The sequence below is a fragment of the Vipera ursinii genome (genome assembly GCF_947247035.1).
Source record: "Vipera ursinii genome assembly, chromosome: 5".
NCBI classification, from domain to species: domain Eukaryota; kingdom Metazoa; phylum Chordata; class Lepidosauria; order Squamata; family Viperidae; genus Vipera; species Vipera ursinii.
In genome coordinates, this window is record NC_139518.1 from 37,087,217 (window position 1) to 37,101,329 (window position 14,113).

A 14,113-nucleotide genomic window follows, 5' to 3' on the forward strand; every position below is an offset into this window, starting at 1 on the left:
CCATGTTTGGAAATTTGCTATATTCTAACATATCATCCATTAAGACCAAATAAAATGGTTTCACATACACTAGTTAAAGGGGTTTAATTCCTGAAGTTACATTTTATATATCTGCCTAACGGGTCTACTATACCTTGATAATATTGGGGTGTTGAAGTTTCTTCAGAATAGCAATCTCCTGAGTAACTGTCCCTAGCTCAGGATCCTCTACCCAGCAGTAGTCTAATACCCTTCCTTTCCAAATGAATTTCACTACGACCTATGAATGATAAAATGCAAAGGAATAATTAGACCAAATTTGCATGGGGTAGGATAGGAAGAAGTTAAATTTGTTATCTATATCTGTTAATATAAGAATAAAGCAGTTTTAAAAATATACTTAAGCTGTACAATGGCAATTCAAATAGGCATGTATTTTATATTTATTGTTTTGCTTAAAGAATTCTAGAGTGAATCACATATCACAATGGCATGGGAAGGGCTTTTGTATTTGCATTACTTTTTCCTCCCAATAATTCAGTCATTTAACAGAAATCAGTCAACTGAATTTGACTTGCTTTGTTAAAAAGATAAGCAATGCTATCTGAGTAGGCATTTACTAGTTCATGTTTTCACTTCATTATTTAGACATATTGAATATTTAGATTTAAATCAGCATTTTGCAATTTTGGAAATTTCTTGAGGTATAGACTTCAGCAGGCTGAATCCCTTAGTCAACATGGCCATTGCTCAGAATTCTAGGAGTTGAAGTCCATACATACATTGCCAAAGTTGGGAAATACTGGTTTAAATCAATGTAAGATTCATCACCTGCGATTTTACAGACACTGCAGCTTATAAAAGTTAGCGTAAACATTCTAACATATAGTAAACTCGCTGGTCCAAATACTAATGCAGTAACTCCCAATATTTGTTCTTAGACAAGTATAAGAAAAGTGAAGAAGCTACATATTTCTAAAGATCTGCTCATCTGAATATTTCCCAATATTGCTCAATTTTCTTTTCATGATAAGATATTGCTTTAATAATTACAATTATTTCCATTTTCTTTAAAAAAATCTGCTGTTTGTTCAAATTGCAAATCTTTTCTATTTTTTAAATTTCATTTTAGGTTTTTATTTTACACTGTTTCAATCAGACAGCATTTATTATTCTTTTTCATTTTTCTTAATGAGTCTGCAGTGGGAGTTTTTCACGCTGTCTGTGGCACAAACTTAAGCTGAAAATAACATACTCAGAAGTTATATTAGTCCCAAACACTATTAGAAAAAAAATGAAAAATCTCACTGAGAAATAAGTTCAAATCCACTGACTCTATGGAAAAAAAAGTTTCTTCTATCAGTAGCACCGTGAAGTTGCTACTTGAAGCATATATGCATACAATCATCAGAATCAAATGCCATATTCATCAGATTATCTTTTGTGCCAAGCTCTGGAATATATCTAAAATATTAACTTTAATGTGGCTCCTAAAGTTAATCTTGGAATCAAGTTCACAACAGTGGCTCTCAGTCATTTACCGTATTTTTCGGACCATAAGACGCACCTGACCATAAGATGCACCCAGTTTTTAGAGCAGGAAAACAAGAAAAAAATATTCTGAACCAAATAGTACCAGTATACTAAAATATTTATTATAATAAGGCAAAATACCGTAATGTTTAACAGTGTAAACTCAGCGGTGGTGTTAAGAACCATCATCATTTCCATTAACAAATGAGGAAAGACTTAGAGGCTCAAGCACTTTTCTAGTTTTCTGGAAACCCTAAAAACTCATCGTCACTAGTGTCAGAATTTATGAAGCTCTGTTGCTCACAATCACTTATATCACCTTCTTCGCTATTTTCATATATGACATTATCTTCAGTTCCATCTAAGGCATTGCTAATGCCACATTTTTTGAGAGAGAAAGTGAAAGGAAGGAAGGAAGGGAGAGAGAGAGAGAGAGAGAGAGTGAAAGGAAGGAAGGAAGGAAGGAAGGAAGGAAGGAAGGAAGGAAGGGAGAGAGAGAGAGAGAGTGGAAGGAAGGAAGGAAGAGAGAGAGTGAAAGGAAGGAAGGAAGAAAGGAAGGAAGAGAGTGAAAGGAAGGAAGAAAGGAAGGGAGAGAAAGAGTGAAAGGAAGGAAGAAAGAAAGGAAGGAAGAGAGAGAGAGAGAGTGGAAGGAAGGAAGAAAGAAAGGAAGGAAGGAAGGAAGGAAGGGAGAGTGGAAGGAAGAAAAGAAGGAAGGAAGGAAGGGAGAGAGAGAGAGAGAGAGAGAAAGAAAGAAAGAAAGAGAGAGAGAGAGAGAGAGAGAAAGAAAGAAAGAAAGAAAGAAAGAAAGAAAGAAAGAAAGAAGGAATCCATCCTGCTCTTTTCCGCTGGGAGCCCGCAAACGTGTGAATTATCGGTAGCTCTCCTCGAACGCACACTTATCCTGCGGCACGAGAACAATCCTCACGATTCTTTCTCTACGCACCCTGCCCTCGCCGCATCGGGAACCTGCATTTCTATTGGCTGGTCGGCAGCTCAGCGTGCCGGCTTCCCCACCCTCACCCTCCACCCAGTGGGTTGCGTGTCTCGGTGCACGTGTATACGCAGCAGGGCTGCGTTGAGAGCCGAGGAAGGGGAGGCGAGGAATGTGGGGGGGGCGAAGTGTTCGGGGGGGAAAGGAAGAAAAGATGCATTAGAAACAAAGAACTTATTTGCCGCCCTTCCCCCACCCCGCCAGGATGAGAAGCTGCTTTCTTGCAAGGGTTTTGAACGCACTTCAGCTGCTGGCCAAAATTTAAGGTACCAATAGTTTCTTTGCCCTGAATAGGTTTTCTAAGACGCCAAAGCAATTTCAAACAATTATTACTCTTGCAAATGGAAAATCACTTCTGATAAACTTCGCTGAGAAACCTGCAGGGACAACTCACAGCTTTGCTGGGGCAAGTCGCCAGCAATACGAAACCAGAGAATTATTGGGATTTGGCCTATGAGGTTTAGTTTAGCAAAAACTATTTCTTTAGCAGCGAAGTAAAAGGAAGAAAATGGGCGCGCGGGGAGGGGCGAAGAATTCCGCATCTTCATTCAATCACATCTCTCCAATGGAGCTGATGGACGGCGTTGACTGAATGGGAGACAAGAGTTTTCGCTTACCTTCGGACCATAAGACGCACCTCCTTTCCCCCCCCACTTTTTTGGGGGGGAAAGTGCGTCTTATGATCCGAAATATACGGTAACTTTTTTAGAATGAAAAAAAGTGATATCTTTGAGCATAAACTTAATCTCCTACCTAAAAAGTCCTTTAATAAAGTGCACTAATTTAAAAAGAGCAGGCTTTTTACTGTGACAATTATTAGATAATTTGGAATCCTAAATCTCTTGCTCTACTGTAAAGATCAGATTTATCCATCACAACTTATCACCTATGGTAGAAAATACTATTTTTCATTTTGTCTATGGAGATTCTCAATCATCCAGCTCATGGTTGCCCCAGTGTTGCTTTTCCAAAAGGCAACTAGACTTTCTTGGGTTTTTTCCTTGAAAACATTTTGCTTCTCATTCAAGAAGAGGAAAACTGAAGAAGCTTCTTGCATGAGAAGCAAATCGTCTTCAAGAAAAAAAAAACCACAATAAGGTCCAGTTTCCTTTTAGAAAACCACCTTTAGGACTATTTTTCATTTTAGGTTTTTTTTCAATCAGATCAAATTTACTTGTCTATCTCTTAGCTAAAGCTCCGACAAAAACGAAACAAAGGATACCTTTTCTTCATTTTGCAAACAAAATACTGGTAGTCGTCACTTACTGATCATTCAACAACCAGTTACAACCAAGTTTATGACCAGAGTAATCAGACACACAATGAGGAATACACTAGCTGTGTCAAAGGCACTCGTGGCTTTTGATATGTATTCCTTATTATATGCCTGCTTATTCTGCTCAAATCTCTTCTTCAATTATCATTTGACTGTGGAGTGCTACACAGGTAGCAATTGGTTGTAAATTGGTTATTTCTTCAGCACCGTCATAACTTCAAATGGCCATATAACAAGTGATCAGTAAGCAAGGACTATTTGTATTCATCCAGAGTATAAAAGAAAGATATTTCTTAATAATGCACAGAACACGTAAAATAACATAACACACAATGGCAAGCAGCTAATACTCACATGACTACCAACTTTAAGTGAATAGCTTTTTTACCTCTTTTTGGTTCATTTTGCACTTTGCTGTCCAGACAAACCCAAAAGCTCCTTTTCCAATGAAAGTAAGAGTATCATATTTCTCTCCGTAACCTCCCTCACAAGCTTTCAGTCTTTCTAATTCTTCAGCTCTTAGTGAATTCTCAAATAAAGGTGTGGTTTTGATTAACTGCAGCAAAAAAGAATTGATGCACATCATAACAGTTTAGTGAACTGTTACAACCAAAAGAAGAGAAAAATAAGGGAAAATGTGGAAATATATTAAAATAATCTTTAATCTGTAGCTGTCCTGAAATTGTTGATATTTTTGAGCTATTTTTGTATTTGAAATCACTAATTAATTTTGAAATAAATTCTATTACTCTAAACTCAAGAGGATGCTCCTAGGAATTATCCTAAAGCAGGGCATCAATCTAATAAATAAATAAATAATGTAGATGCTGTTTAAAACCATCCAAAGATTAACCAAATGTGCTCCAATTTTACCAGATACCTAATAATCCTGCAAATGTGGCAGTTTCAGTTATTAGTTAAAATGGCAAAACCTTGTATCTCCCAAAATTATTATCCAATTCTGTCTGCTTTTATTAGAGATTTCTTGCAAATTGTGCAAAACTGCCAAGAAATGCCTAGAATATTGATGAATGTACTGAAAGGGTGAGTTGAAATTATTCTTCTATTAAGAATTCCAGATACATAACTCTATGTCCGTGTGTGTGTGTGTGTGTGTGTGTGTGTGTGTGTGTGTGTGTGTGTGTTGGGGAGGAGTACAGGGAGAATCAAAAATAGGGAAAAATCAATGCAGTCATGGCATGTTACATAGATAATGGGAAAAGAGCTAATTTTGAATTCAGTAAGGCACTTCTGAGGGTTACAATATTGGGAATCTGATGTGGTAAATATATAACATTTCAGGAAGGTTAGACTGTCTCCATATATTGTGCAGAGCACTATCTTTGCAAAGAAACCAAAATATTATATAAATGCTGAGTTTCCTATCTTCTGTGTTCCTATGATGTTTCTTTCCAAAGAGAATTAAATCTATGTCCCCCACAAAAAAATCTATGCACAAGGAAATGGAAATGCATTTTATGTCTGTAGCAAAAGGCAACTTTTCTGAAACTTTTCAAAGAAGAAATCTGTACTGTGTTATTGTTTTAAAACAAAAACATCATCCCAGGACTGGTGGCCAAATCTCACGAGACCACTGTTTTTTATAATAATGATGGTACTACTGCAGCCACTATAACATACTTCATTTATAGAATGGCTGTCCTCATCTTGCTGAGATATTGAGCAACTAATTGCAGAAACTTTAGTTTTTTTCAAACAAATTAATCCTCCCAACAAACTCTTGGGACCTGACCCTAATTAGAGGATTTTAACAGTTTAACAGATGTGAAAGTTAATTGGATTATCAGTGAAGGACTAGGGCCTAAGCAATCAATATCACATTAAGCAGGGCATATTCCCTGGTTTCCACTGCCATCTGGTGGTCTGAATTCCATCTTTTCAGGCGCTGAGTTTTGGCCAAAACCCAGTGGTCAAGGAAAAAGCACTGACCTCTTATTGCAATACACTCCCATTCAGATTTATCTTAGCCACTTATCTAAAGTAGAGGATCCTAACAGATTGCAGTTGTTTTATTGCTCACCATAGTACCAGGGGCATACATATTCATATCATTAGGATATCTGCCTATTCCAATATATAGTAATTAGGACAGTTTGGGTTTTTCCCTATTGACAATACAAAAGTGAACACAAACACAACTCGAACATGGTACATTATTCATTAAAACAATGAATAAAGAAACAACCCTTTAAAAGAAAAAGAAAAAGGGTCAACAGAGGGGCAAGAGATGTTTATGAGCCATAAATTAAGAATTAGAGAAGGAGCTAAATAATCCATTCTCGGGAAAGCCAGGGAAGGTTTTTCAGCATAAAGACTAGCATTAAAATGTAGTCCCTGCCCTTTCTAGACTATAGCTATAATTTCCTATTGGATGATTTAATTACACCTCGTAGGTTTCACTCAAAATTTTATTCCTATTATCGGTTAAACAAGAATTCCTTATAACGGAAGATATGCAGACTTCATCTCCCAGAAATCAGCAGTGAGCAGGGTTGGCTGGGCTAACACTAAGAAAAACTACAATAGTTAATGTCTATGATTATATAGAAATCAATATACTTACTTCTGACAAATTAACAGCTGAGACTTCATCTAATGTTTGGCAGGAACTGGCCAAGCTAGAAAGAAGTAATTGTGTCTTTGCTGCTGCTTGTTTCTGCCTTTGAAAAAAGTCTCTCATAACCCAAATACAAAAAAGAGCAGCAGGATCATGTAATTCCACACGTTTCACTTCAAAGAGTATGCCTGAAAAATTATTAAACCAAGATAAAAACATATAAAATGAGATAGAGAAAAGAGGTACAACGCTTATCCAAGAATAAGATTCTTAATTTGGGGTAGAGTCAGGGCAACTGGATGGAACTGAGAGTTTACTGACCAGATGCCCTTCTTGATGCCTACATGGAGTTCGCAGCAGATATTTTTTCTTTGGATCTTAGGAGAGAAACATCTGCCGCTACTTACGATTGAACTCTCAGCCTTCTGAGTAGGAAGCAAGTGTCTTCACCACTACGCTGCTCAAATTCTTACTCAACAATATCATTCTAAAATAAGTCATGGCTTTAATCAGCTTTTCTGAATATTGCATGATCTAGAGTTGCTGGGACAATAACCGTTAAAATTCTCAGTCAACACACATCGAAGACTACCTGGCAGGAAAGGCTAACTTTGACTTTCAAAATACCTTGAGATTTGTTCAATGCTGTGAGTCAAGATCATTAATAACTTAATCAGCCCCAAACATTATAAATATAAATTTGATAAAAAAAATAAGGCAAAGTTGGAATTTTGCCTAAGAGTAGGCAGATAGCCAAATTCTTGCAAAAGCTTTCTCCAGCATCCCACCAGAATTTTAGATTGCCCCCCTAGGATCTTGTGTTTTCCAAAAGCTATAAAGCTATATTTATTTTATACCTACCAACAAAAGAAAACCTATAGCTGGATTGTTGTTAACTATGATTAGGGATTTTAGATTATATCTGTTTATGTATTGTTCTTAATCCAGTCGTAGTATCTGTTTAGGTATGGCACTCAAGAGTATACTATGATTGGTCTATAAGGAAGGAAGCAAGGAATACTATCAACCAAGAGAAATTAACAAAATCAGATTAACATTTAGTATGGTTAGATAGTGTGTGCATAAATTTTCTTTGGTATTCAATATCCATCCCTTTCATAACAAACTCCCATTCCCTGTAGCTTTCTAAACTATATTTATTAAAGACCAGAGGGAGAGCAGTAACAATTGCTTCTAACTTACTGAGTCGGGAACCATCTCGGTGGTAGCAGTTACCAGTATAGCTGCCTTCTAGTATTTCAGTGTTCAAAGTTGTTGGAGATAGCACATTTTCTAGTTTTACAGGAGTTGATGTTATCTGTGTCACCATACGCTGCTGCTTTAATGTCAGGAAGTCTTCTTGAGATTCAACATTACTTTTTAGTGAATTAATTTCTAGATCATCCCTCAAAGTCGGTACAGCACTTTCAAGTTCTGAAGTACAAAGTATAGAGAAATCGCTGTCAAAGTACTCAGAAGGCTTATTAACAAACAAGTCCTTTTGACTGGCTGATGGAGAGCTACCATTCAACAGAAAATCCAACTGATCACTTGTAATATCATTTGCCTGATCCAGGGACTGGATGAGATTTTTTGCATCTAAGAAGGAAAGTTTTATTGGTCCAAAGGCAGCACATGGGTCAGATCTCACCTCTTCATTAATCCCCAGGTTCATCATTCCACAGCAAATAGAATGGTTACTACCCACATTCTCACTTCCCATAATTATAGAGGCATCATAAAGTTTCGATGATCCTCCATGTACAGGAAGACTATTGCTCTTCTTTGCAGGCAGAAAAACTGAAGAATCAATAGTTGAACTTTCTAAGAAATTATTCTCAAAAGTTAAGCTACTGCTTCTATTCATTAGAGCTTTGTGTGGAATTTCATGGCTTTGCCTTGAATTAGATGCTATATCGTCCTTTGGCTCATCCGGTGACAGAGTTCCAAATGAGCCATGAACAGCTTCACAAGGCACATTTGCCTCAAGTTGTAATTCAGCTTTTAATAAATTTTTATCAAATGTCTCACTGCCCAGGAGAGAATGTTTCCTTCCTCTTCTTATTGTGGAAGGCTGGTACTTCATGTCTTGTGGTGAAGTAGAATCCTGTATATTCAAATTATCATTTTCTTCCTGAATTAGGTCATACGTATTTCTGGAAAGGCAATTATTTAGTTTACTTCTATCATCTAATACATTTGATTCTGAATGATTCTGTTTTAGAGCATGTAGTTCATTTATCTGATAGATAGCAGATTTTCCAGTCTCTATTTCAATACCATCTTCATAATACAGATTCTCATAAGATACAGCTTCATTAGTAGCTAGCACATTATTGCTAGGTATGTGGTTTCCGCTGCAAAAAAAAGAGATTCTTTTATTATCTTGAAGAACCCAGTATCTTTCTCACTATGTTCTCCCATAATTTATTTGTATTCTTTCTTTAGAATGCAAGGGCTTGCATCTGTGGTGGCGAACCTACGGCACGCGTGCCACAGGTGGCACGCAGAGCCATCTCTGTGGGTACACATGCCGTTACCCCAGTCCTAGGCTGGGTTTTATAAAACCTTTTCGCTTTAGGCCACCACCACCATGTGCAAAAAAAAAGGTTCAATCAATCAATTTAAACTTCTCGCAGGGAAAAAAAAGATCTCGCAAAGTTGGAATTGATTGAACTTTTTAGTCCCACCCAGTCTGCCGTTACCACCACGGCCACGCTCATCCAATGGGCCACACCCACCCAACGGGCCACGCCCACCCAGCACCTGACGATATATCAGTGGGTTTTGGGTTGCAGTTTGGGCACTTGGTCTCTAAAAGGTTTGCCATCACTGGCTTGCATTAATAAAACTATTCACATAGCACAGACTGAAGAAGCTACTTGTAAAAGCAGTGAAACATTTCAGACTAAAAAAGAAAAAAGTCCAGTTGCCATGACTTAACTTCCAAATAACTCTTCCTGGGTGACTGAGAATCTTCACTGATGTATTCACATAGCACAATTAAATAACGACATTGAAAACAATGACATGACTGTTGAGAGCCAACTGACTTTGTAAAAAAGAGATCACGTCAAACAGATTTTATCTTCTTTGATGGAAAAAACTACTCTAGCGACAAGAAGAATGCTATAGATGTAATCTACTTTGATTTCAGCAAGTTTTGAAATGATTCTGCAAACTGTTAAAGTATAATTTGTGTGGCACTATAGTAAATTTGGCTAACTGTACTCAGAGAGACAGCATTAATAGCTCAATACTGTATTTGAAAGTAGGAACCAATGACTGTTCAGGGAGATCTGTTTTAGGACCAGTATTACTCAACATTTTTATTAACAATCTAGAACAGGGCTTTTCAACCAGTGGTACGGGTACCACCTATGGTACATTGGCACCTGGCAGGTGGTACGCAACCATCTTAGAAAAGTGGTAGCGGGGGAGGGGAATGAGCTGAACCGGTGGCAGCACCACACAAGCCTGAGTGAAGATGGCTGGAACTGCAGGGCTGTCAGGGCTCAGTGGAAGCGCCAGGATCAGTGCCTGATTCATATTTATGACAGTCACAGTGTCCCAGGGTCATGTGAAATGACCAAAACCTGCTGCAACCACCCAGCAGACAGGGGGAATAAAAACCAAACACCCCTCACCCCACCATCGCTCCCAATTCTCAACAGAAATGCTCACAACAATGAAAACCTCAGATTGGAGGAAGAGCACTGCCGGGCAGGCAGGCAGGTGTCTTGCTCGGCTGTGGCTTGGGGGGCACTTTTTTCAGTGCCATTTTAACTTCGAACAGTCATTAAGCGAACTGTTGTAAGTCGAGGACTACCTGTACTTCATCACTTTTTTCCTTTTTTTTTTTTTGGTCATCAAGTTTTTGACACCTTGCTAGGCGACTGGTGGTACTCGGATGTTGCCATATCCTAAAAGTGGTACAATGGGTGAAAAGGTTGAAAAGCCCTGATCTAGAAAATAGGATTAATGAGTTTATTATCAAATTGGGAGATGACACAAATTGGGAGATCTGGCCAATGCAGAATTAGCAAAAATCACACCTCTGATAAAATGGTACATTCAATATGCCAGCAAATTTGGAAAACTCAACAATGATCACTGATTGGAAAAAGTCAATTACATTCCAATCCCAAAGAAGGGCAATACCAAAGAATGTTGAAACTACTGTACAAATTGCACGCATTTCACATGCTAGCAAGGTCACGCTTAAGAGCATACTATAGCAATAGCACTTAGGCTTATATACCACTTCATAGTACTTTACAGCCCTCTTTAAATGGTTTACAGAGTCAGCATATTGCCTCCAAATGGGTCCTCATTTTACCGACCTCGGAAGGATGGAAGGCTGAATCAACCTTGAGCCGGTGAGAATCAAACTGCCAAACTGCTGGCAGCTAGCAGTCAGCAGAATTAGCCTGCACTATTGCATTCTAGCCACTGCACCACCCCGGCTCAAGCTAGGTTTCAGCAGTATGTGAACTGAGAACTACCAGAAATACAAGCTGAGTTTTAAAGAGGTAGAGGAACTAGAGATCAATTTGCCAACATTCACTGGATTATGGAAAAAGCAAGGGAGTTCCAGAAAACATCTGCTTCTGTTTTATTGACTGCTCACAATAAAACTGTGGCAAGTTCTTAACAGAAATGGGAATATCTGAGTACCCTACCTGTCTCTTGAGAATCTACATGCAGGTCAAGAACAATTAGAACCAGGCATGGAACAATGGATTGGTTCAAAATAGGGAATGGAGTATGAGAAAGCTGTATATTGTCACCCTGCTTATTTAAATTATATGCAGAGTACACCATGCAAAATGCTGGGCCAGATGAATCACAAGCTGGAATTAAGATTGCTGGGAGAAATATCAACAGCCATAGATATGCAGACAATGCCACTCTAATGGCAGAAAGTGAAGAGAAACCAAAGAGCATCAGGGTGACTTAAGCCATAAAATTAAAAGATGTTACCTCCTTGGGAGGAAAGATATGGCAAAACTAGACAGCATATTAAAACCGGACATCACCTTGCCAACAAGGGTCCATATAATCAAAGCTATGGTTTTCCCAGTAGTAATGTATGGCTGTGAGTTGGACCATAAGGAAGCTGAGCGCTGAAGAACTGATGCTTTCAAATTGTGGTGCTGGAGAAGACTCTTGAGAATCCTTTGTTCTTCAAAGAGATCAAATCAGTAAATTCTAAAGGAAATCAACCCTGATTGTTCTTTGGAAGGACAGATGCTGAAGCTCAAATACTTTGGCCACCAAAAGACTCTGATGTTGGAAAGACTGAAGGCAAAAGGAGGGGATGGCAGAAGATGAGATGGTTAGATAGTGTCATTGACACAATGAACAGGAATTTGGGCAAGTCCAGGAGACAGTGAAAGATAAGACCCTCCATGGGGTCACAGAGTAAAACACGACTTAGCAGCTGAACAACAACCATTGCTACTAGACTGTTTTTCCTGTAACATTAAGCTCTCTACCTTTGTTATTTAAAGAGACAGAATCTCCCACTCCTTCCATCCTATGATATAACTTTTCCAGCATGGGAACAGTAAAACAGACTCATGCATATGAAACCTACCTAATTAGGGATGCAGATACCACTGCAGGAGGCAGCAGAGCACAGGACACATTTCTCAAACTTTCCAGCTGGATTTCCTTTCTAGGTGGAAGCTCAGCTCCATTCCTCCCTAATTCCTGTTGTTCCTTCAGATCTGGTAAATCCATGTCTCCAACAAAGAATGAACTGGTGACTGCATCGGAAGAAAACAGTATAGGCAATAATCCTTTCAGCAAAATATGCCCCAAGAGGCTCTAATGCCACTTTACACATGAAATATGGCACGTGTAATAATGACAATTAAACGCTTAAGTATTTATAATGCAATTTAAATTTAGGAAGGAAGTTTGAAAGCTATTCATGACATGCATTCCAACGGGTTAATAGTTTTCCAAGAAAATCTTATGTTTTAAGCCAAACAAGGTTTATTTTTTATTTATTTTATAATAATATAATTAATATATAAATTAATAGAAATATTAAATAAGTGTAATAACAATAATATAAAAAGTGGAAAGAGGGGCACATAACTAAGGCAGAATATCAGCAAATAGCCCAAGCTGGCAAAAATGAAGTGAGAAAAGCTGAGGCTCAAAATGAACTAAGGCTTGAGACGAAAGTCAAAAATAACAAAAAAAAGCTTCTTTCAACATGTAAAAATTAAGAAAAAAGTCAAGGAAATTTGTCCATTAGTGGGGGAAAGTAGCAAGAAGGTGACAAGCAACAGGGCGAAAGCACAAGTACTTAACTGGTTTTTTGCACCCATCTTTATACAGAGGGGGAAAAACTGTCCAACCTATCAAAAAAGTACCATAAAAAAGCAGGTTAGGAATACAAATCAAAACAGGCAAGAAAATGGTAAGTGAGCACGGCCCACCCTAGATGAGTTCAAATCACCAGGACCAGATGAATTACATCTGAAGGTTCTGAAGGAACTGTCAGATGTGATCTCAGAACCACTGAACTATATCTTTCAAGCATCCTGGAGCACCGGGGAATTACCACAGGACTGGAAAAGAGCTGATGTAGTTCCCATCTTCAAAAAAGGAAGGAAAAAAATAGATCCAAGAAACTACAGACCCATCAGCCTGACCTCAATATCTGGGAAGATTCTGGAAAAGATAAACAACGAATCAGCGAACAGTTAGAGGCAAAAAGTCATAACCAAAAGCCAACATGCGTTTGTCAAAAACAGATAATGCCAGACAAATCTTACTGCATTCTTTGACCAGGTGACAAAATTAGTGGACAAGAGGAATGCTGTGGATATAATTTACTTGGACTTCAGTAAGGCATTTGACCACAACCTACTACTTGATAAGATAGAAAAATGTGGGTTAGACAGCATCACCGCCAGATGGATTCATAACTGGCTGACCAACTGCACTCAATGTGAAGTCCTCAATGGACTACAGTGGGATACCCCAAGGCTCTGTTTTAGGCCCAGGACTCTTCAACATCTTCATCAATATTTGGATGAGGGGATAGATGGGGAAATCATCAAATTTGTAGACAACACCAAGCTGGCAGGAATAACCAACACTCCAGAAGATAGGCTTAAGATTTAGAATGATCTTGACAGACTTGAACATTGGGCGCTATCTAACAAAATGAAATTCATTTGTGAAAAAAGTAAGGTTCTATGTTTAGGCAAGAAAAACCAAATGCACAGGTACAATATAGGTGGTACCTCGCTTAATAATAATAATAATAATAATAATAATAATAATAATAATAATAATAATAATAATAATAACAACTGTGAGGGATCTTGGAGTCCTAACAGACAATCACTTAAATATGAGGCAGCAATGTGCTGCAGCTGCATTAACAGAGGGATAGAATCAAGATCACGTGAAGTGTTAATACTACTTTATAATGCCTTGGTAAGGCCACATTTGGAATATTGCATCGTTTTGGTCACCACATGACCCATTTCACCTTTTTTGCCACAGTTGTTAAGTGAATCGCTGCAGTTGTTAAGTTAGTAACATGGTTTTTAACTTCCCCATTGGCTTTGCTTGTCAGAAGGTTGCAAAAGGTGATCACATGACCACAGGACACTGCAATACTCATAAATACATGCCAGTTGCCAAGTGTCTGAATTTTGATCACATGACCATGGGGAATTGGGGATGTTGCAATGGCTATGTGAGAAAAGGATATCTATCTATCTAT

The 14,113-nt window shown here is 38.1% G+C and overlaps 1 protein-coding gene across 1 annotated transcript in view; it reads right to left on the reverse strand.

Moving 5' to 3' along the window:
* PASK (PAS domain containing serine/threonine kinase) overlaps positions 1–14,113 on the reverse strand; it is a gene marked incomplete at its 5' end in the record, with an annotated part of 32,913 nt that overhangs the window by 10,108 nt on the left and 8,692 nt on the right. The window contains 5 exons of the mRNA XM_083363280.1: positions 134–259; positions 4,168–4,335; positions 6,364–6,545; positions 7,561–8,513; positions 11,957–12,128. Of these exons, the coding sequence (XP_083219406.1) occupies positions 134–259; positions 4,168–4,335; positions 6,364–6,545; positions 7,561–8,513; positions 11,957–12,128 (1,601 nt within the window). The remainder of the gene's footprint in view (positions 1–133; positions 260–4,167; positions 4,336–6,363; positions 6,546–7,560; positions 8,514–11,956; positions 12,129–14,113) is intronic.